This window comes from Rhinopithecus roxellana, chromosome 16, assembly GCF_007565055.1.
Source record: "Rhinopithecus roxellana isolate Shanxi Qingling chromosome 16, ASM756505v1, whole genome shotgun sequence".
Lineage (NCBI taxonomy): Eukaryota > Metazoa > Chordata > Mammalia > Primates > Cercopithecidae > Rhinopithecus > Rhinopithecus roxellana.
In genome coordinates, this window is record NC_044564.1 from 46,670,197 (window position 1) to 46,690,870 (window position 20,674).

The 20,674-nt window shown below is 37.9% G+C and overlaps 1 protein-coding gene across 1 annotated transcript in view; it reads right to left on the reverse strand.

Moving 5' to 3' along the window:
- TMC1 (transmembrane channel like 1) overlaps positions 1-20,674 on the reverse strand; it is a 180,364-nt gene that overhangs the window by 30,139 nt on the left and 129,551 nt on the right. The window contains exons 12-15 of the mRNA XM_010375850.2: positions 20,108-20,302; positions 17,308-17,487; positions 17,021-17,182; positions 275-403 (exon numbers count right to left, since the gene is read on the reverse strand). Coding sequence (XP_010374152.1) covers positions 275-403; positions 17,021-17,182; positions 17,308-17,487; positions 20,108-20,302 — 666 coding nt within the window. The remainder of the gene's footprint in view (positions 1-274; positions 404-17,020; positions 17,183-17,307; positions 17,488-20,107; positions 20,303-20,674) is intronic.

Consider the following 20,674-nt stretch of genomic DNA (forward strand, 5'->3'; position numbering starts at 1 on the left):
CAGGGCCAAGATTTACTGAGTTCAACATTTCAACTAACAAGTTGAGGTCCATTGCTTATGCTATTTTGTGTTAATTTTACTAGAATATTGTAAACCATGATACTCAAGTCTGACCTTCTCTGCATTATAAATGTACTCATTGGACGTCATTTATTGGCACCTAAAAAGGTGATCCCATCCACTAAACTCTATGATGCCTTTCTCCTATATAGTGTGCGTAAATGATGAATTACAAAGGAAAAACTTACAAGAGCAAAAGTAACATCATACTTACATATCCGTACTCCAAGTCCCAGCACCAGCAATAATTGCAAAACCTCACAAAACATGCCCTTAGAAAGTCCCCGATGAGGATTGTGACGTAGGTGGTCAGAACATCAGAGACTGTCAGCCGCACAAACTCCTGTTGAGATATTATCTCTATTAAAACACACAGCTCTGTCTTCAAATGGTCCTAGTGTTGGTATTAAATCTGTCATGTTTCTAAAGAAGCATTGGCTTGAAGACTGCAATTAATGGCAAAAGAAGAAAACAACTAGTCATATCAAGTAAATAAAAAATATTTCACCCCGACTTTATTACTTTAAAAATAATTATGTCCCATTTACCAAATCAAAAGTTTTCTTCTTACTGAGAAATGTTATGAGCATGGTACAAGAACCAAAAACAGGAAAATATTGGCCACACAGCAGTTTAAAATTTTATGTGGTGAATAGCACTATTTACAGACTACAGACTTGAAAGACAAATGTGGAAAAAGTGCTTGCAACATATATGATAGAGGGTGAGTATTGCTAACACATTAAAAGCTTTTACAAATCAGTATGAATATAGGTGGGCAATCCAATAAAGAAATAAAGAAAGAAACGAGCAAAAGTCACAAATTAAAAATTCACAGAAGAATATATGCAAACAGTCCATTAAAACTGAAAAATACCTAAACCCCACATAATAAAAATGCAAATGAAAGCGATGAGTTGTTGCCTCACAGAGTGATAAATGCAAAATCCATGCTTCTTCATATTGGTGAGTGTGGTAAACTAGCACGAGCATAAACTGATGGGGAAGTTAAACTGGGCACAACGTTGGGAAGAAATTTGTTAAGATCCATCACATTTTAAAGTGTCTGGAGCTTGACCAAGAAAATCCACTTTTAGAAATGCCTATGACAGCAATATACGCACATGTGCACAAATCTATGCATACAATCATGAAAGTACTGCTTCTTCCAGATTAAAAATGGAAAAATTAAAATATGCTTGGGGGACGAATTAAATAAAAGAAATTAAATGTCTGCACAATGGTATATTGTAAGCTCTTAAAACAAAATGCTATCGTGATGCTGGATACATAACTGTGAATATATTAGAAACCCACTGAATTGTGTATTTTTTTAAAATTTTTATGTCTTGTTTTTTATTTTAAGTTCTGGGGTACATATGCAGGTTCGTTACATAGGTAAACATGTGCCATGATGGTTTGCTGCACCTATCAACCCATCACCTAAGTATTAAGTCCTGCATGCATTAGCTGCTTTTCCTGATGGTCTCGCTTCTCCCTTACCCACCACCAGGCCCCAGTGTGTGTTGTTCCCCTCCCTGTGTCCATGTGTTCTCACTGTTCAGTTCTCACTTATGAGTGAGAACATGTGGCGTTTGGTTTTCTGTTCCTGTGTTAGTGTGCTGAGGATAATGGCTTTCACCTCCATCCATGTCTCTGCAAAGGACATGATCTCATTCCTTTTTACGGCTGCATAGTATTCTACAGTGTATATATAGCACATTTTGTTTATCCAGTCTATCATTGATAGGCATTTGGGTTGATTCCATGTCTCTGCTATTGTGAATAGTGCTGCAATGAACATACGTGGGCATGTATCTTTATAACAGAATAATTTATTTTCCTTTGGGTATGTACCCAGTAATGGGATTGCTGGGCCAAATGTTATTTCTGGTTCTAGGTCTTTAAGGAATTGCCCACTGTCTTCCATAATGGTTGAATTAATTTACATTCCCACCAACTGTATAAAAGCCTTCCTATCTATCTGCAGCCACACTAGCATCTGTTGTTTCCTGACTTTTTAATAATCACTATTCTAACTGATGTGAGATGGTATCTCATTGTGGTTTTGATTTGCATTTCTCTAATGATCAGTGATGTTGAGTGTTTTATCATATGGTTGCTGGCTGCGTGAATCTCTTCTTTGAGAAGCGTCTGTTCATGTTCTTCACTCACTTTTTTTTTTTTTTTTTTTTTGAGACGGAGTCTTGCTCTTTCGCCCAGGCTGGAGTACAGTGGCCGGATCTCAGCTCACTGCAAGGTCCGCCTCCCACGTTTACGCCATTCTCCTGCCTCAGCCTCCCGAGTAGCTGGGACTACAGGCGCCCGCCACATTGCCCGGCTAGTTTTTTGTATTTTTTAGTAGAGACGGGGTTTCACCGTGTTAGCCAGGATGGTCTCGATCTCCTGACCTCGTGATCCACCTGTCTCGGACTCCCAAATTGCTGGGATTATAGGCTTGAGCCACCGTCACTCACTTTTTAATGGGGTTGTATGTTTTTTCTCATAAATTTGTTCAAGTTCTTTGTCGACTGTGGGCATTAGATCTTTGTCAGATGGATAGATTGCAAAAATTTTCTCCCATTCTGTAGGTTGTCTGTTCACTCTGATGATAGTTTCTTTTGCTGTGCAGAAGCTCTTTAGTTTAATTAATTCCCATTTGTCAATATTTGCTTTTGTAGCAATTGCTTTTGATGTTTTCACCTTGAAATCTCTGCCCATGCCTATGTCCTAAATGGTATTGCCTAGATTTTCTTCTATGATTTTCATAGTTTTGGGTTTTGTATTTAAGCCTTTAATCCATCCTGAGTTAATTTTTGTATAAGGTGTATAGACAGGGTCCCATTTCAATTTTCTGCATAGGCTAGCCAGTTTTCTCAGCATCATTTATTAAACAGCAAATCCTTTCCCCATTGCTTGTTTTTGTCAAGTTTGTCAAAGATCAGGTGTACGATCTTATTTCTGTGTTCTCTATTCTATTCCATTGGTCTGTCTCCCTGTTTTTGTTACTATAGCCTTGTAGTATGGTTTGAAGTCAGGTAGTGTGACACCTCCTGTTTTGTTCTATTTGCTTTGGATTTTCTCAGTTATAAGGACTCTTTTTTGGTTCCATATGAATTTAAAAATACTTTTTTCTAATTCTGTGAAGAATGTCAATGGTGCTTTAATGGAAATAGCATTGAATCTATAAATTATTTTGGGCAGTATGGCCATTTTCACAATATTGATTTTTCTTATCCATGAGTATGGAATGTTTTCCCATATGTTTGTGTCCTCTCGGATTTCATTGAGCAGTGGTTTGTAGTTCTCCTTGAAGAGTTCCTATCTGTATTCCTAGGTATTTTATTCTTTTTGTAACAATTGTGAATGGGAGCTTATTCATAATTTGGCTCTCTGCTTGTCTGTTGTTGGTGTATAGGAATGCTTGTGATTTTTGCCCATTGATTTTGTATTCTAAGACTTTGTTGAAGTTGCTTATCAGCTTAAGAAGCTTTCAGGCTGAGATGATGGGGTTTTCTAAATACAGGATAATGTCATCTACAAACGAAGACAATTTAACTTCCTCTCTTCCTATTTGAATGCACTTTATTTCTTTATCTTGCCTGATTGCCCTGGACAGAACTTCCAATAGTATGTTGAATAGGAGTGGTGTGAGACAGCATCCTTGTCTTGTGACAGTTTTCAAGGGGAACACTTCCAGGTTTGCCCATTCAGTATAATATTGGCTGTGGGTTTGTCATAGATGGTTCTCATTATTTTGAAGTATGTTCCATCAATACCTAGTTTATTGAGAGTTTTTAACGTGAAGGCATGTTGAATTTTATCAAAGGCCTTTTCTGTATCTATTGAGATAATCATGTGATTTTTGTCTTTAGTTCTGTAGGTCATGTTTATTGATCTGTGTATGTTGAACCAGCCTTGCATTCCACAGACGAAGCCAACTTGATCATGGTGGATAAGCTTTTTGATGTGCTGCTGGATTTGGTTTGCTGATATTTTATTGAGAATTTTCGCATTGATGTTCATTGGGCCTGAAGTTTTCATTTTTCATTTTATCTCTGCTAGGTTTTCGTATCAGGATGATGCTGGCCTCATAAAATGAATTAGGGAGGAGTCCCTTCTTTTCAATTGTTTGGAATAGTTTTAGAAGAAATGTACCAGCTCCTCTTTGTACCTTTGGTAGAATTCAGCTGTAAATCCATCTGATCCTGGGCTTTTTTTGGTTGGTAGGCTATTTGGTACTGCCTCAATTTTAGAACTCGTTACTGGTCTATTCAGGGATTTAAGTTCTCCCTGGTTCAGTTTTGGGAAGGTGTATGTTTCCAGGAATTTATTCATTTCTTATGGGTTTTCTAGTTTATTTGCAAAGGGGTGTTTATAGTATTCTCTGTTCGTTGTTTGTATTTCTGTGGGATCAGTGGTGATATCCCCTTTGTCATTTTCTATTGTGTTTATTTGATTCTTCTTTTTCTTCATTAATCTAGCTAGTGGTCTATCTATTTTACTAATTTTTTCCAAAAAAAAAAAAAAGCTGCTGGATTTGTTGAATTTTTTAAGGGTTTTTTGTGTCTCTATCTCCTTCAGTTCTGCTCTGATCTTGGTTATTTCTTATCTTCTGCTAGTTTTGGGGTTTGTTTGCTTTTGGTTCTCTAGTTCTTTTAGTTGTGATGTTAGGATGTTAATTTGAGATCTTTCTAGTTTTTTGATGTGGGCATTTAGTGCTATAAATTTCCCTCTTAACACTGCTTTAAGTGTGTCCCAGAGATTGTGGTACATTGTGTCTTTATTCTCATTAGTTTCAAGGAACATCTTGATTTCTGCTTTCATTCCATTATTTACTCAGGAGTCGTTCAGGAGCAAATTGTTCAATTTCCATGTAGTTGTGTGGTTTTGAGTGAGTTTCTTAATTTTGATTTCTAATCTGACTGTTGTGTTGTCTGAGATACTGTGTTATGATTTCAGTTATTTTGCATTTGCTGAGGAGTGTTTTACTTCCAATCATATAATCAATTTTAGAGCAAGTCCAATGTAGTACTGAGAAGACTATATATTCTGTTGTTTTTGGGTGGAGAGTTCTGTAGATATCTGTTAGGCTCACTTGATCCAGCGCTAAGTTCATATCCTCAATAACTTTGTTAATTTTCAAATCATGTATTTTAAATGGGTGAACTATATTATGTGTAAATTGTAGCTCAACAAAGTTGTTTTAAAGGTACAAAAAATGCTATGCTCTAATAGGAAATATGTTTTTTTAAAATTTCCAAAACAGTATATGTGGTATGAACTCATTTGTTAACAGAGACTCTATGTATATATACATATTATGTGTATGTATTTCATAACATGTATATGAAAGGAAAAAATATGGAAAATTAGAAACTGGTTATCTCAGTTGGATTCAAATTCAGGTGGGCTTAAATTTATGTGCAAAGTGCAAAGTGTGTGTGCTATGGATTACAAGGGAAGTTCACTATTTTCCCATATGGCAACAGGCAAGAAATATAAAAATAGACATACAATTACACATTTTCATGATAGCTCATGTTTGCACTTCCCTTTCTGTTCCTTCTCAGTAATTCATGCCCTACAGCTGAAGACATTGAACATCTAACAGGATATATTTTGCCAGAAGTACTAGTGCTATTCCATCTGAGAAATCTTTTGGTTTTTATTTCCAGCTACCTATATAGACTCCCCTCTAAAGTAACTAGTGAATAAGAATTATCTCTTAAGGTAAAGAATCATTTAACTAGGAGTTGTTAGGTTGAGTTCTAGCTTCACACCTCAGAAGAGTGTTTCCTAAATCCCGTGCTGTCATGTACAATCTTCACAAACCTTGCCATATCCAAGTAAAATGTGAATTATTACTTACCTGATATTTCTTTTAACTTCAATATAGTTTATTTTTATAAGGTGTTGTTACTATTATAAATGGAAGATGGACATATCATCTGCCATAAATATGTTAGCTACAAATAAATACAATGCAAACAAAAACTTAATTGAAACTTAAGTATGTAAATATAAGAGACAGCCTCAGCTTTGTTTCTCCCTCTCCCCTGGGACAAGGGCTTTTAAGCAGTAGCACTTTTTGGGATGTAATTTCAGAGAACAGGAGAGGGGAATGGGAAGAATAAAATAGTGCAGGAGACCAAGGTGTGTTACAAGCTATCACTATTAAGGTAAGTGGGTCTTAATCCTTCTGGGGACCCACTTAGTAGACATATAGAATGAACCTCAGAATTGCCCACTCAAGAGACAGAAGAGGGGCATATTTATCCACCAGCTCTCATTTCCCATTAGTTAAGGATGGCGCCATAGAGTATTAATGCTCCATGTGGTGACTGCAGAGAATGCTGGGGTAAAGGTGAGAATATCTGTGCAGAACAGTCTAGATGCCATCAGGTAACAGCTACAGGCAGTTATTTGCTGCAACAACCGGAGTAGAAAAGTGGAGCAAGAGAGTGAAATGTTTCTGCATAATCTGAAAGTTTCTGCGTAATCTGACCCCTGTCTAACTATCCATATTCTTTTTTGCATTTCTCTTCTCTTTTCTGTGTTTATATTTGTCTTCTCTGGTCCAGCCTCACTGGCCTTCTTTTAGACCCTCAAACTTCACACTCCTCCAGGCCACAGGGCCTTTGTATTTGGTCTTACTCTACTCAATCACTCTTGCTACACCTGTTTCTTGACTCAGTTTATGCCAGCAACTATGCATCCCTACAATATCACTAATTTAGCAGTCTCTCTCAACTCCCTGACAAGGGTAAACTCCCTATAAAAAGTTTCAAGGGCCTATGCATTTCATCCCTGTAGTGCTTGTTACCATTGTAAATTTACAATTTTTGACCCATATTTGTTCCCCAGTGTATCTCTGGTATCTAACACAATGCCCAGCAATTACCATGCACTCAATAAATACAAAATGAATAAATGATTGATAGTATTCCTGTGATTATTTTTGGACACAATTTTTTTTCCTTCCTACTCGTCTCCTTTCCTTTCCTGAGGCAGTTCTTTGTATGTATGTATGTATGTATGTATGTATGTATGTATGTATGTATTTAGAGACAGGGGTCTTGCTATGTTGCCTAGGCTGACCTGGAACTCCTGGACTCAAGCAATCCTGTCTCAGCCACCTGAGTAGCTGGGACTACAGATACATGCCTCTATGCCCACCCTTTCTAGGCAATGTTGAGCTGAGATTCAAATAACTAGCATCAATTAGAGGAAGGCTATGAGGAATATTTTTAGGTTTCTACTGCCAGGCCTAGAAGACTTCCTCAGATAAGAAAACATTTCAGAGTGGTTTGGAAGTCTTCCACATCCTCTTAAGCATCCTCATCCCAAAGGTTGAAATTCTATTCTTTCCCAAGCAATGACCTAACTTTCACATAAAATATCTGAAGGGGATTCAAACACTCTTGTTGCAGGAAGTCAGGGACCCCGAATGGAGGGACTGGCTGAAGCCATGGCAGAAGAACATAAGTTGTGAAGATTTCATGGACATTTATTAGTTCCCCATATTAATACTTTTATAATTTCTTATGCCTGTCTTTACTGCAATCTCTGAATATAAATTATAAAGGTTTCATGGACACTTATCACTTCCCCAATCAATACCCTTGTGATTTCTTATGCCTGTCTACTTTAATCTCTTAATCCCATCATCTTCATAAGCTGAGGAGGATGTATGTCGCCTCAGGACCCTGTGATGATTGTGTTAACTGCACAAATTGTTTGTAGAGCATGTGTGCTTGAACAATATGAAATCTGGGCACCTTGAAAAAGGCACAGGATAACAGCAATGTTCAGGGAACAAGGGAGATGGCCTTGGACTCTGACTGTCGGTGAGCTGGGCAGAACAGAGCCATATTTCTCTTCTTTCAAAAGCAAATAGGAGAAATAATGCTGAATTCTTTTTCTCAGCAAGAAACATCCCTGAGAAAAAGAATGCACCACTGAGGGTAGGCCTATGAATGGCCCCTGAGGAGGTGGCTGTCTTTTACGGTCGAAGCCAAAGGGATGAAATAAGCCCCAGTCTCCTGTATCATTCCCAGGCTTATTAGGACAAGGAAATTCCCACCTAATAAATTTTGGTCACACAAGTTGTCTGCTCTCAAACCCTGTCTCCTGATAAGATGTTATCAATGAAATTGCATGCCTGAAACTTCATTAGCAATTTTAATTTCGCCCAGTCCTGTGGTCCTGTGATCTCACACTGCCTCCATTTACTTTGTGATATTCTCTTACCTTGTGAAGCATGTGATCTCTGTGACCCACACCCTATTCATACACTCCCTCCCCTTTTGAAAATCGCTAATAAAATCTTGCTGGTTTTATGGGTCAGGGAGCATCATGGAACCTGCCGACATATGATGTCTCTCCCAGACACCTAGCTTTAAAATTTCCGTCTTTTATACTCTTTCCCTTTATTTCTCAAACCAGCTGACACTGAGGGAAATAGAAAAGAACCCACATTAACTATCACGGGTGGGTTCCTCTTATACATTGTATTAAAAATATTAAATGTTTATTCATATACCATAGGAAAATATATTTTAAAAGAAAGGGAATCCAAAAAATGGTAGCCCAGCCAATCTCAAGGATATCATCCTAGTTCCTTGTATGCTTGTCAGGATGCGGAGCACAGCCCCCACACAGGCCTCCTGCTAAACCCCATACTCTGCACCTAAAAACTTTGCACACATGACATTAGTTAAAATGCAGCTTTGATCAATAAAGCTAAAGGAATAATTTATTAATAGGTAAAGGGAAAACAATAGGCAAGGAACATCATAAAGGACTACCAAATAGACATTGCAGGCAGGAGTTTGGGGATTGTGTGCTGATGCTAACTAGGGGACAATTTAGCACTATGAACAAAGACACAAACGCTGTAAGCAGACTATGTAGGCTAAATTGAGGCTCCTGTCATTGACTCTCTCAGAGATCTTGAGCAAATTACCTAAGTCTCAGTCTTCTTATGTATAAAATGGGAATAATAATATAACGTATCTCAGAGTGAAACGTAAAAATTTGAGGAGGAAATACTTGGCACATTAGCCATTGTTGTGGTTATCTTCAGCTGTTGCCTTCTCCCCTTCCCCAAAGTGGAGACCTCAGGATATAGCTTTAAAGAGGAATGGCTCTGCTGCCCACCTATCAAATCCAGTGGGGATGAAACTGAATGACTGCTTGGGAATCTGCAGAAGTAAAGGAGCAATCACATTATCCTATATTCAAAACAATAAGTGCTTTTAGTCTCATAGCATCCTTAGAGAGAATCAAAGCAGAGGGTATCCATGGAGGAGAAGAGGAAACATCTGCAATACTCTCACAGAACAATGAATTAGGGTGCATCTCTAACATTACATGCAAAGCACCTGCCTTTACTATTTTTGTAGGCGTATTTTTTAAGCAATTAAAGAATAGAAATTTTAGATGCATGGATACAGATATTGATCTCTTAAAGGCCAGACCTTACCACACTCAGATTTGTTAGGTCCTATATGTTCTTTTTGTTCCCAGAGATTCCATCTGCCTAATCACAATTCCAGTCAGAACCACAACCCCTTTTCCCTTGGCCCACTTCTGCAGACTTTCCCACTAGAGCTTAATGCTTCCATGGAGAAAGGAAGGTGAAAGATAAGGGGGAAATCCAACTACAAATGGCAGTAAGAAAAGATGATGAAGCAAGGAAAATCACTACAGACAGGTTTTAAAAAAACCTAGTTCCTGAAAGCTTAACAAATAAAGTAAAATAGAATTCCCAATTATACCATAATTTTTGTACTCAGTAATTAATGATATATGTCTAACATTATACACACTTCCCTTATTTTTTTCTTTCACAGCTGAAATCTTGATTGGCTTAAGTTTGATGAGCATCTGATTGAGGCTGAAGATATGATTTACATATTTGTTTAAATTATATGAATTTTATAAAACTAATGCCAGTCTTTCATTTTTTATGTTATCTTACAAAAAAATGCAGTAAAAAATTATTCAAATAATTTCACAACGACTACATTCAGTACTAAACTCAACTGTTGTCTAATATACAGAAGCTTTATGACAAAGGCTGTTCTCAATGATAATTTGAAACCCCAAAATCACTTTATGGGCTACACATTAGGAATATCAATTCTAACTACATAAAATCATAAAAGCTTTTCAAAATATAAATTGGAGTTGTATAAAAATAAGAGATCAGAAGTAGATTTTTTTTCTTGAGTTTTGTTTGGTTTTATTTGTCTTGGTTTCCCTTAAGGGATAGAAAGCCATATGAAACATTATTTCTTTTCTCTGGTAAAGTATGGCTAGTTTTGGGCTGGGGTTATTTACAAAATCATCGTGAAAACAAATGATTTAAAATAGTATTGTATTTCTCTTAAGGGAAAATTATTTAACAAAAATTGACATTATTAAAATTTCTTAATGTGTACTCCCCAAATAATCTATCTATTAAAAAAAAAAAAAAAACCTTTTTTTTAGGTTTAGTAGTACATGTGAAGCTTTGTTACATAGGTAAATTTGTGTCATGGGAGTTTGTTGTACAGATTATTTTATTACCCAGATATTAAACCCAGGACCCAATAGCTATCTTTTCTGCTCCTCTCCCTCCTCTCACCCTCCACCCTCAAGTAGACCCCAGTGTCTGTTGTTTCCTTCTTTGTATTCATGAGTTATCATAATTTAGCTCCCACATAAGTGAGAACATGTAGTATTTGGTTTTCCTACATGAGTTTGCTAAGGATAATAGATCAATTTTTCTGCAACAGACGTGATCTCATTCTTTTTTATGGCTGCATAGTATTCCATGGTATATATATATATATACCACATTTTTCCTATCCAATCTGTCATTGATGGGCATTTAGGTTGATTCCATGTATTTGCTATTGTGAATAGTGCTGCAAAGAACATTTGCATGCCTGTGTCTTTATGATTTATAGTCCTCTGGGTATATACCCACTAATGGAATGGCTGGGTTGAATGATCTGCTTTTAGCTCTTTGAGGAATCGCTATACTGCTTTCCACAATGGTGGAACTAATTTACACTCCCACTAACAGTGTATAAACATTCCTCTTTCTCTGCAACCTTGCCAGCATATTATTTTTTCACTTTTTACTACTAATCATTCTGACTGGTGTGATATGGTATCCCATTGTGGTTTTGATTTGCATTTCTCTAACGATCAGTGATATGGAGCTTTATTTTGTATGCTTGTTTGCCGAATGTATGTCTTCTTTTGAGAAGTGTCTGTTCATGTTCTTTGCCCACTTTTTAATGGGATTCAGGTTTTTTTCTTGTAAATTTGTTTAAGTTCCTTGTAGACTCTGGATATTAGACCTTTGTCAGATAGATTGATTGCAAAAATGTTCTCCCATTCTGTAGGTTGTCTGTTCACTCTGATGATAGTTTCTTTTGCTTTACTGGAGCTCTTTAGTTTAGTTAGATCCCATTTGTTAATTTTCGCTTTTGTTGCAATTGCTTTTGGCATTTTTGTCATGAAATCTTTGTTTGTGCCTATGTCCTGAATGATACTGCCTAGATTTTCTTCTAGGGTTTTTATAGTTTTGGGTTTTACATTTAAGTCTTTAATCCTATCTTGAGTTAATTTTTGTATATGGTGTAAAGAAGGGGTCTAGTTTCAATTTTCTGCATATGGCTAGCTAGTTCTCCCAGCAACATTTATTAAATAGGGAATATTTTCCCCATTGCTTGTTTTTGTCAGGTTTGTCAAAGATCAGATTGTTGTAGGTGTGTGGTTTTATTTCTGAGTTATCTATTCTGTTCCATTGGTCTATGTGTCTGTTCTTGTACCAGTACCATGCTGTTTTGATTACTGTGGCCCTATAGTATAGTTTGAAGTCAAGTAGAGTGATTCCTCCAGCTTTATTCTTTTTTCTTTGGATTGTCTTGGCTATATGAGCTCTTTTTTGGTTCCACGTGAATTTTAAGATAGTTTTTCTGATTCAGTGAAGAATTTCAATCTTGGTGTAATGGGAATAGCACTGAATCTACAAATTACTTTGGACAGTATGGCCATTTTAACAAAATTGATTCTTCCTATCCATAAGCATGGAATGTTTTCCCATTTGTGTGTGTCCTCTTTGATTTCCTTGAGCAGTGGTTTGTAGTTCTCCTTGAAGAGGTCCTTCACTTCCCTTGTTAGCTGTATTCCTAAGTATTTTATTCTCTTTGTAGCAATTGTGAATGTGAGCTTATGCATGATTTGGCTCTCTGCTTGCCTGTTGTTGGTGTATAGGAACGCTAGCAATTTTTCACATTGATATTGTTTCCTGAGACTGATGAAGTTGCTTATCAGCTTAAGAAGCTTTTGGGCTGAGGCAATGGGGTTTCCTAGATATTGGATCATGTCATCTGCAAACAAAGATAATTTGACTCCCTCTTTTCCTATTTTAATATCCTTCATTTCTTTCTCTTGCCTAATTGCCCTGGCCAGAACTTCAAATACTATGTTGAATAGGAGTGGTGAGGGAGGGCATCCTTGTCTTGTGCTGGTTTTCAAGGGGGAATGCTTTCAGCTTTATCCATTCATTATGATTTTGGCTATGGATTGTCATAGATGGCTCTTATTATTTTGAGGTATGTTCCTTCAATACCTAGTTTATTGGGAGTTTTTAACTTGAAGGGGTGTTGAATTTTATTGAAAGCTTTTTCTGCATCTATGGAGATAAGCATGTGGTTTTTGTCTCTATTTCTGTTGATGTGATGAATCACATTTATTGTTTTGCGTATGTTGAACCAACCTTCCATCCCAAGGACGATGCCTACCTGATTGTGGTGGATTAGCCATTTGATGTGCTGCTGGATTTGGTTTGCAAGTATTTTGTTGAAAAGATTTTTGAATTGATGGTCCTCATGATATTGGCCTGAATATTTCTTTTTTCATTGTGTCTCTGCCAGGTTTTGGTAGCAGAATGATACTGGCCTCATAGGATGAGTTAGGGAGAAGTTCCTCCTCCTCCTTAATTTTGTGAAATAGCTTCAGTAGGAATATTGCCAGTTCTTCTTTGTACATCTGGTAGAATTCAGCTGTGAATTCATCAGGGCCTGGGCTATTACTGGGTGGTGGTAGCCTATGTCTCTTTGTAGGTCTCTAAGAACTTGCTTTATGAGTCTGGGTACTCTGGTATTGAGTGCATATACATTTAGGATAGTTAGGTCTTCTTGTTTCATTGAACCCTTTACCATTATGTAATGCCTTTCTTTGCCTTTTTTGAACTTTGTTGGTTTGAAGTCTGTTTTTGTTGTGTGTGTATGTTTTGTTTTTTGTTTTTTGAGGGATTTCTTGAAATTGGGAAAGTAACCCGTTTTTTTCTGTTTTCTCTTGGTTGGCAGATTTTCTTCCATCCCTTTATTTTTAGCATATGGGTGTTATTAAGCATGAGATGGGTCTCTTGAAGAGAGCATACGATTGTGTCTTGCTTTTTTATCCAGCTTGCCACTCTGTGTCTTTTAAATGGAGCATTTAGCCCATTTACATTCAAGATTAGTATTGATATGTGTAGATTTAATCTTGTCATTGTGTTGTTCACTGATTATTATGCTGGCTTGTTTGTATGGTTGCTTTACAGTGTCACTGGTCTGTGTAATTAAGTGTGCTTTTGTATTAGCTGGTAGTAGTCTTTCCTTACTCTATTTAGTGCTCCTTTCAAGATGTCTTGTAAGGCAGGTCTGGTAGTAACAAACTCCCTCAACATTTGCTTGCCCAAAAAGTATCTTATTTCTCCTTTGCTTAGGAAGCTTAGTTTGGCTGGATATGAAATTCTTCGTTGAAGGTTTTTTTTCTTTAAGAATGTTGAATATAGGCCCCTGATCACTTCTGACTTGTAGGGTTTTAGCTCAGACATCTGTTGTTAGCCAAATGGAGTTCTCTTTGTAGGTGACCTACCCCTTCTCTCTGGCTGCCTGTAACGTTTTTTCATTTTGACCTGAAAAAACCAGACAAGTATGTGTTTTGGGGATGATCTTCTTGCATAGAATCTTGCAGGAATTCTCTGTATTTCCTAAATTTGACTGTTAGCAAGGACTGGTAGCAAATTTGCCTCTCTAGCAAGGTTGGGGAAGTTTTCATGGACAATATCCTGAAATATGTTTTCCAGGTTGTTTGCTTTCTCCCCCTCCCTTTCAGGGATGCCAATGATTCATAGATTTGGCCTTTACATAATCCCATACTTCTTGCAGGTTTTGTTCTTCCCATTTTATTCTTTTTCCTTTATTTTTATCTGACTGTCTTATTTCAAAGAGTCAGTCTTCAGGTTCTAAGATTCTTTCCTTAGCTTGGTTTATTCTACTGTTAATACTTGTGATTACATTGTGAAATTCTGGTATTGTTTTATTCAGCCTTATGAGACCTATTAGTTTCTTTTTTTATACCAGCTACTTTGTCTTTAAGCTCCAGTATTGTGTTATTGTGATTCTTAGTTTCCTTGGATTGGGTTTTGCCATTCTTCTGAATCTCAATGATCTTCATTCCTCTCCATAGTCAGAGTTCTATTTCTGTCATATCAGCTAGCTCAGACTCGTTAAGAACTCTTGTTGGAGAACTGGTGTGGTTGTTTGGAGGACATACAACACTCTGGTCATTTGAGTTACCAGAGTTTTTGCATTGGTTCTTTCTCATCTCTGTGTGTAGGTGTTCCTTTGACTGCAATGTAGATTGAATACAGTCAATAGACATCTTTCCTGGAAGTTTTCATAGGGCCAGACTTTACGCAGGGTCTTTATTTGAAACTGACAACTTGTCTTTGGTTTCAGAGGGAGGTAAGTTAGTGAGGTATTTTTGGTGTTGAAGCTTTGGGGAATGTGATCCAGTAGGTGGCACTTAGGCATATTGGTCAGTTGGTAGACTCTTGTTTGGTTTTGTGGCTCCCCTGTTTCCTCACTGTTGTAGGCATGTTCCCTCTCAATGCTCTGAAAGTGTAGATTTCTTTCCCTGTTGAGAGCTGGCTATAGATTATGACTCGGCACTCCTGGACTGCCCCTTCAGCTCTGGGGCAATCTCAGTGTTACGTTTCTTCTCCAACTTGGCGGCAGCAGAAGAAGATACCTTAGCATGGTTATGGCCAAGGGTCTTTTGCTTGTCTCCTGGGGGCTACACCCCATTGAGATGTAGGTCAGCAATTACTCCTTGCAATTAGCCCAGGATGGATAGTCTATGTTGTAGCTCCAAGCTCGGGGTTCCCTGTCTGGTGACAATCAGAAGGTGGAGTCAACTGCAGCTTGTTGGAGGTATGGGTGAGGCACTTAGGGTCTTTGTTCTTTTGTTAGTCCAAGGGTTCTAACAGTTCTACTGCCTTGCCTTGAAGGCAAGGGTTCTAACAGTTCTACTGCCTCTGCCTTGCAGAGGTAATGGCAGAGAGGCTTTCAGTTGCCCCTGGGGATCCTGTCCAGGGAGTTAGAAAGCTGCTACTTGATCAATAACTCTGGCAGAGTATAGCTGGAGGCCTGGAGGACCTGTCTGGTGAGGAGATATGGGAATGGACACCCATGTAAAAGTCTGGTCACTTTTTCATAGGGCTGCTGCAGTATATTGGGACCCCACATCAGTCCCTAGTCACTTCAGATGTTTTATTATCTGGAGGTAGCAACAATGAAGGCTATGAAACAGCAAAGATGGCAGCCCGCCCCTCCCTCTGGGAGCTCCATCCCAGAAATGTACAGACCCGTTGCTGGCCCAAACACACCTGTAGGAGGTGGTTGGAGACCCCAGTTAGGAGGTCCTACCCAGTGAGGAGGAATGGGATCAGAGACCCACTTGAAAAAGCAGTCTGGCCACGTTTTCATAGAGCAGCTATGCTGTGCTCAGGGTCTGCTTCAGCCCCTGGTTGGCTTGGAGTCTCTGAAGCCTGAAGGATGGAATGGCCAAGTCAACCAAACGGCAAAGATGACGGCCCACACCTTCCCCCAGGAGCTCTGTCTCAGGGAGGTGTAACACTTCTACCAGTGACTGGCTGGAGTTGTAAGCCAGTGGGTTTCATTCTGTGAGGTGCTGTGAAGTGGGGCCTGCAGACTGTCACTGGATTCAGCCCCTTTTCTAAGGGGTGTGGTTGGGGGGTTCTAACCTCTTGTTTTGCCAGAGGTGTAGCTACTTTTGACAGGAAGCCCGAAAAGGAAAAGCCCAGGTATCTAAAGCTCCCGGGTCTCTGCATGTGCTTAAGTGGCTGCTCTGCTGAGACTCCACATTAGCTCTGTGTGTCAGACTGAAGGCCCAGGTGGAGTGGGTTCCTGAGGGGATCTCCTGACACAAGGTTCCAAAGATCCATGGGAGTAGCATGGGTTCCCAAGGTCATGCATTCACTCACAACTTCCCTGGGCAGAGGACGATCCCTTGGCTTCATGTCACTACCAGGTGGGGTGTCACCCTGCCTTGCTTTTCTCTGCTCTCCGTGGGTCAAGTTGTTTCCTTGATTAGATCCAATGCATGTACCTGGATGTTTCAGTTGAAGGTGCTATATTTACTCACCCCTTCTATTCCTCTCCATGAGAGCCAAGCACTTTAGCTGCTTCTATTCTGCTGTCTTGGCCACCCCCAAGACTCTATTTTTGTTTGTTTGTTTTGTTTTGTTTTACAGCAAACAAGTAACACTAAATAGAGTTTCATTTAAATATTTGCTTTGGCCTTTATCTAAATCGAGTGCTTTAGTATAACACAGATAGTAAACATCTCTTTGCACCATTTTCAACTGTCCTTCCTTTATATACAACTGTAAAGGGGGCATACAAATAGTATTTACCTCAAAGGATAGATTTGCAAAAGCATGAGATAATATACATGAAATTCAGAGCCAGCACACAGCCAACATTCAACAAATCTTAACTATTTTTACCAATAAGCAATTTTTAAAAAGACAGTCTTATGGAAGAGATATTGACTCTCTTTTTTTAATCTACTAATTGCCATACACTTCTGTTGGGGGCATTACCTGTCCCACCATTGTTTCCCAGCAGGGTCCTCGAGGTACATCTGCAGGGTGAACAAAAAAGGGTGGTCCAGTGCTATTTTCAGAAAATGATGCATTGTAGGCCTTGATCATATTGGCTTCCCAAAGGGTAATATTGGCCTTTACTAGCTTCTCCTCTTCAATCTAGAAAGCAAAAAGATAGAAACGAAAATGAAGACAATAGAGATTTCAAAGGCATTTTTGGCAAACGTGAGACTAGGAATTGAACAACACTCTTATGGCAAGGACAATCCAGACACAAGGCTTACCTTGTTGTTAATCTCATCCATTAATGCAAGAATAAATACATACAAATTGCCTAAAAGAAGAGCAAAAATGCGTCCCAGTAGCCATTTCAAAGCGATGAGAGGATGGTAGTCTTCTAATTCAGCAAATAAGTCAAACAATGTTGGACAGAACATCCCTAGGAGGGACATAACCATGTTCATCTACAAGGAGGCACAAGGGAGAAACTAAGTTAATCGTGTTTAAAGTTATTATTGCTTTTTGCCAGAATTTTGGAAGATGATACAAAATCAGCATGCTATAATTTTAGACTAATGTAAAGAAAATTTGGCAGATCCTGTGCAAGCTTATACAAGGCTTCTTTGATCTTTTTTAAGACCAAAAATGATTATTTTAAGCATGTTTAGAATTTGATCTCAATAAAATGACAAGGACAATATTCAACTCACATTCTCAGGATAGGCATGTGACTGAGTGTGTGTACGTGCCAGTAGTAACAGTCTGTTTCCTGGTATAGTGAAGGCGGCAATTTACATCAGTCTCTACACAGAGAACACATATTGTTTTATGTGGTAACTGATTCTGATATGGTGACGCACTTCACAACAAGATTTCCAAAAGAAATGGAAAATGATCAGCTTGAGGAGGAGGTTCAAACTGAAAATTCTAATGTGACAATCATCAGCATATGGGCTAGTTTAATCAGTTAGAATGGATGAATTCCCTGAGATGGACCTACGCCTAAATATTGAATTTTGACAAATGTAAACTTTTAAGGCCAAAAAAAATGAGTTTTATTAAAGGAAAGAGAAGACACTCAGAGAAACAAATGGAGAACACTTGACATAATGTTATGGAAGCCAATGTAGAAAACTTTCAAAAGTGAAATAAGGGACTATAATTTCAGAGACAAGAGAATAATGCAGGGGTGGGAAGAGGAGGGAGAGAGGGAGAAGACAGAATAGAAACAAGAAAAGTAGGAAACATGTGCTTCTTATTTCCTGGATGTTTGGCAACCTTATGATGATATTATTTGGCTAAAGGAAGTCAATAAAAAGAATCCAAAACACGTATTAATTTTCTAATGCGGAAATACCGATTTTAGGTAACTCTGGTGACTATCTCCTTTCCCAAATACCTGAATCAAACTATCACCACTAAATATTTCCTATTTTCTCCTGTGGACTTCGTGGTGTGAATAATTATAATAACCACCAGGCTATATTTAGAAAACAATTGCTATGAGATTTTTGTCATTTTTATTAAAATATTATATAAGTATGACCAACAGGATCCAAATCTCAGCATGCCATAATACAAAATCAGCATGCTATAATTTTAGACTAATGTAAAGAAAATTTGGCAGATCTGTGCAAGCTTATACAAGGCAAATTTAAATTTGGTTTCATCAAATTTGTAAAGTTAATCACGAATCTCCATTATTACCTTCATTGGCCCCTAGGACTCAGAGGATCCCTAAAATAGATGTTAAAGAGGTTCTTACAAAGAATAGTTATTTTATTGATAATCAACTACCCATCCTTTAGTATGGTTTATTTGCACAAAAAGATAACCAATATAAATAATGGACCAAAGCTGCATGATAATGTTGCCTCCATGTACTATTACAATTATGAGACCATTTTGAAAGCAAACTTAGTAAATGCTTTGAGGTGTTCCTCCATTTTTTATTTTAAATAAATAAAATCCCTCTACTAAATGACTTATATTTTACAAGTTTTTATGACATGACTGTGTATGAAAGTCTTTAAAATATCTAGTCCCATCTCTATTGGTACCACTTCTGAAATACTTAGAATGTTATTTGGAATCTTTTTCTGTAAGTAGATTATATCATTTGCTGTCCAAGATTTTTTAGAAAATTCTGTGCTTATGAAGACATATTTTAATTCTTTTGATCTATACTGTTCTGCAAAAGTCTCAGTGTGGGAAGTCTACACTTCCCACAGCCTAAATCTGCACATACTTTGAAAATGCCCAAGCTCAAAATGACGTCACATCATACACACAAACATTTTATGAACGGGAACAGACTCTAGCAACAACTCATGACCAATGATTTTCTGATTCTAAATGATCTATGTCTAACCTCCTTTCTCTGATCCACTAAATGGGCAGATACTCTAAAGGTAAATTGTGGTCATAATGTTTAATTCCTGGAAAAGAGCTGGCCTTCTTCATTTGAATAGCATTTAGAGGAAGAGGAAGTAAAGTACAGGGCAGGAGGAAATGGAGATGGAGATATTGCAGTTAGGCTTCTAATGAAAACAGAGGGAAGCCCAGACATGCCCAAAGGTGGAGAAGCAATCTGAGTGTTTCCAGGAAGATTCAACATAGGAATCAGTGGCTTTATCATGGCTGCTTCAAAAAATTCAGGCAACAATTTGATCTTTTAATGACAGATGAAGGATTTGCAGAGAAAGCAACAAGAACCTTGGACTCGAAGTCAAGACTCCTAGGTTCTCACCCTGACTCTTCTCCTAACTCTGTGACCATAAACATATAATGCAATCTCTTGAGATTCATCATTCCCATCTGTAAAACAAAATGATTGGCCTATGTGTTTTTTAATATCTTTTCTGACTCTAACTTTCCATCATGTCACAAAATGAAAAACAGACAGTCCAGATTTAGAAATAAGACTAGAATAGAATGGAAATGAGCAACAGGGTTGGTTAACTGTAAGGGCAGGATAGGTGAAAGGTAAAGTGTGGCCTTTTTAAATGTTCCCTCAAAGAAGCATAACCCTCAAAAGAAACAAATGTCAGGTTCTAAGCACATAAAAAGCATGCAGAGACGAACTTCATTTTTTTCCCACCACCCAAGGGTGTCAGGATCTTGCTGTGCAAATTCCTGGGATCGCTTCACAGCCCAAAAGATGAGGTATCCACTCCCTCCAAGTGTTAGAAACACGAAGAAGTTAGCCAGAAACCTCAGGAATCTGATCAAGTGGACGTTTTCTTCTACTTGGGCTGCTTTTTCTTCTGTGATAGCTTCCTGTATCCATGCAAACAAACAAACAAACAAAAACCCAAAATAGAATATCTTAGCTACATTTTAAAAGTATCAACACCTCAAAAGTTATTTTTACAATCATCAGAATGTGAGGAATGACAATGTAAACTAAACTTCAGATTCTACAAACCAGGTGAATACTGCCAACAAATGATGGTAAGTAAGAGACAGAAGGAAGAATTCTTGCAAACAAACTGTGATTGATCTGATATTAGGGTAGTCTTCATTCTAAAAATCTTCATTTCAGTGATTTTTTTTTTTTCCCAAAGAGTGAGCAGCAGCAAGATTTATTGCGAAGTGCAAAAGAACAAAGCTTCGACAGCGTGGAAGGGGACCCAAGCAAGTTGCCCTCCA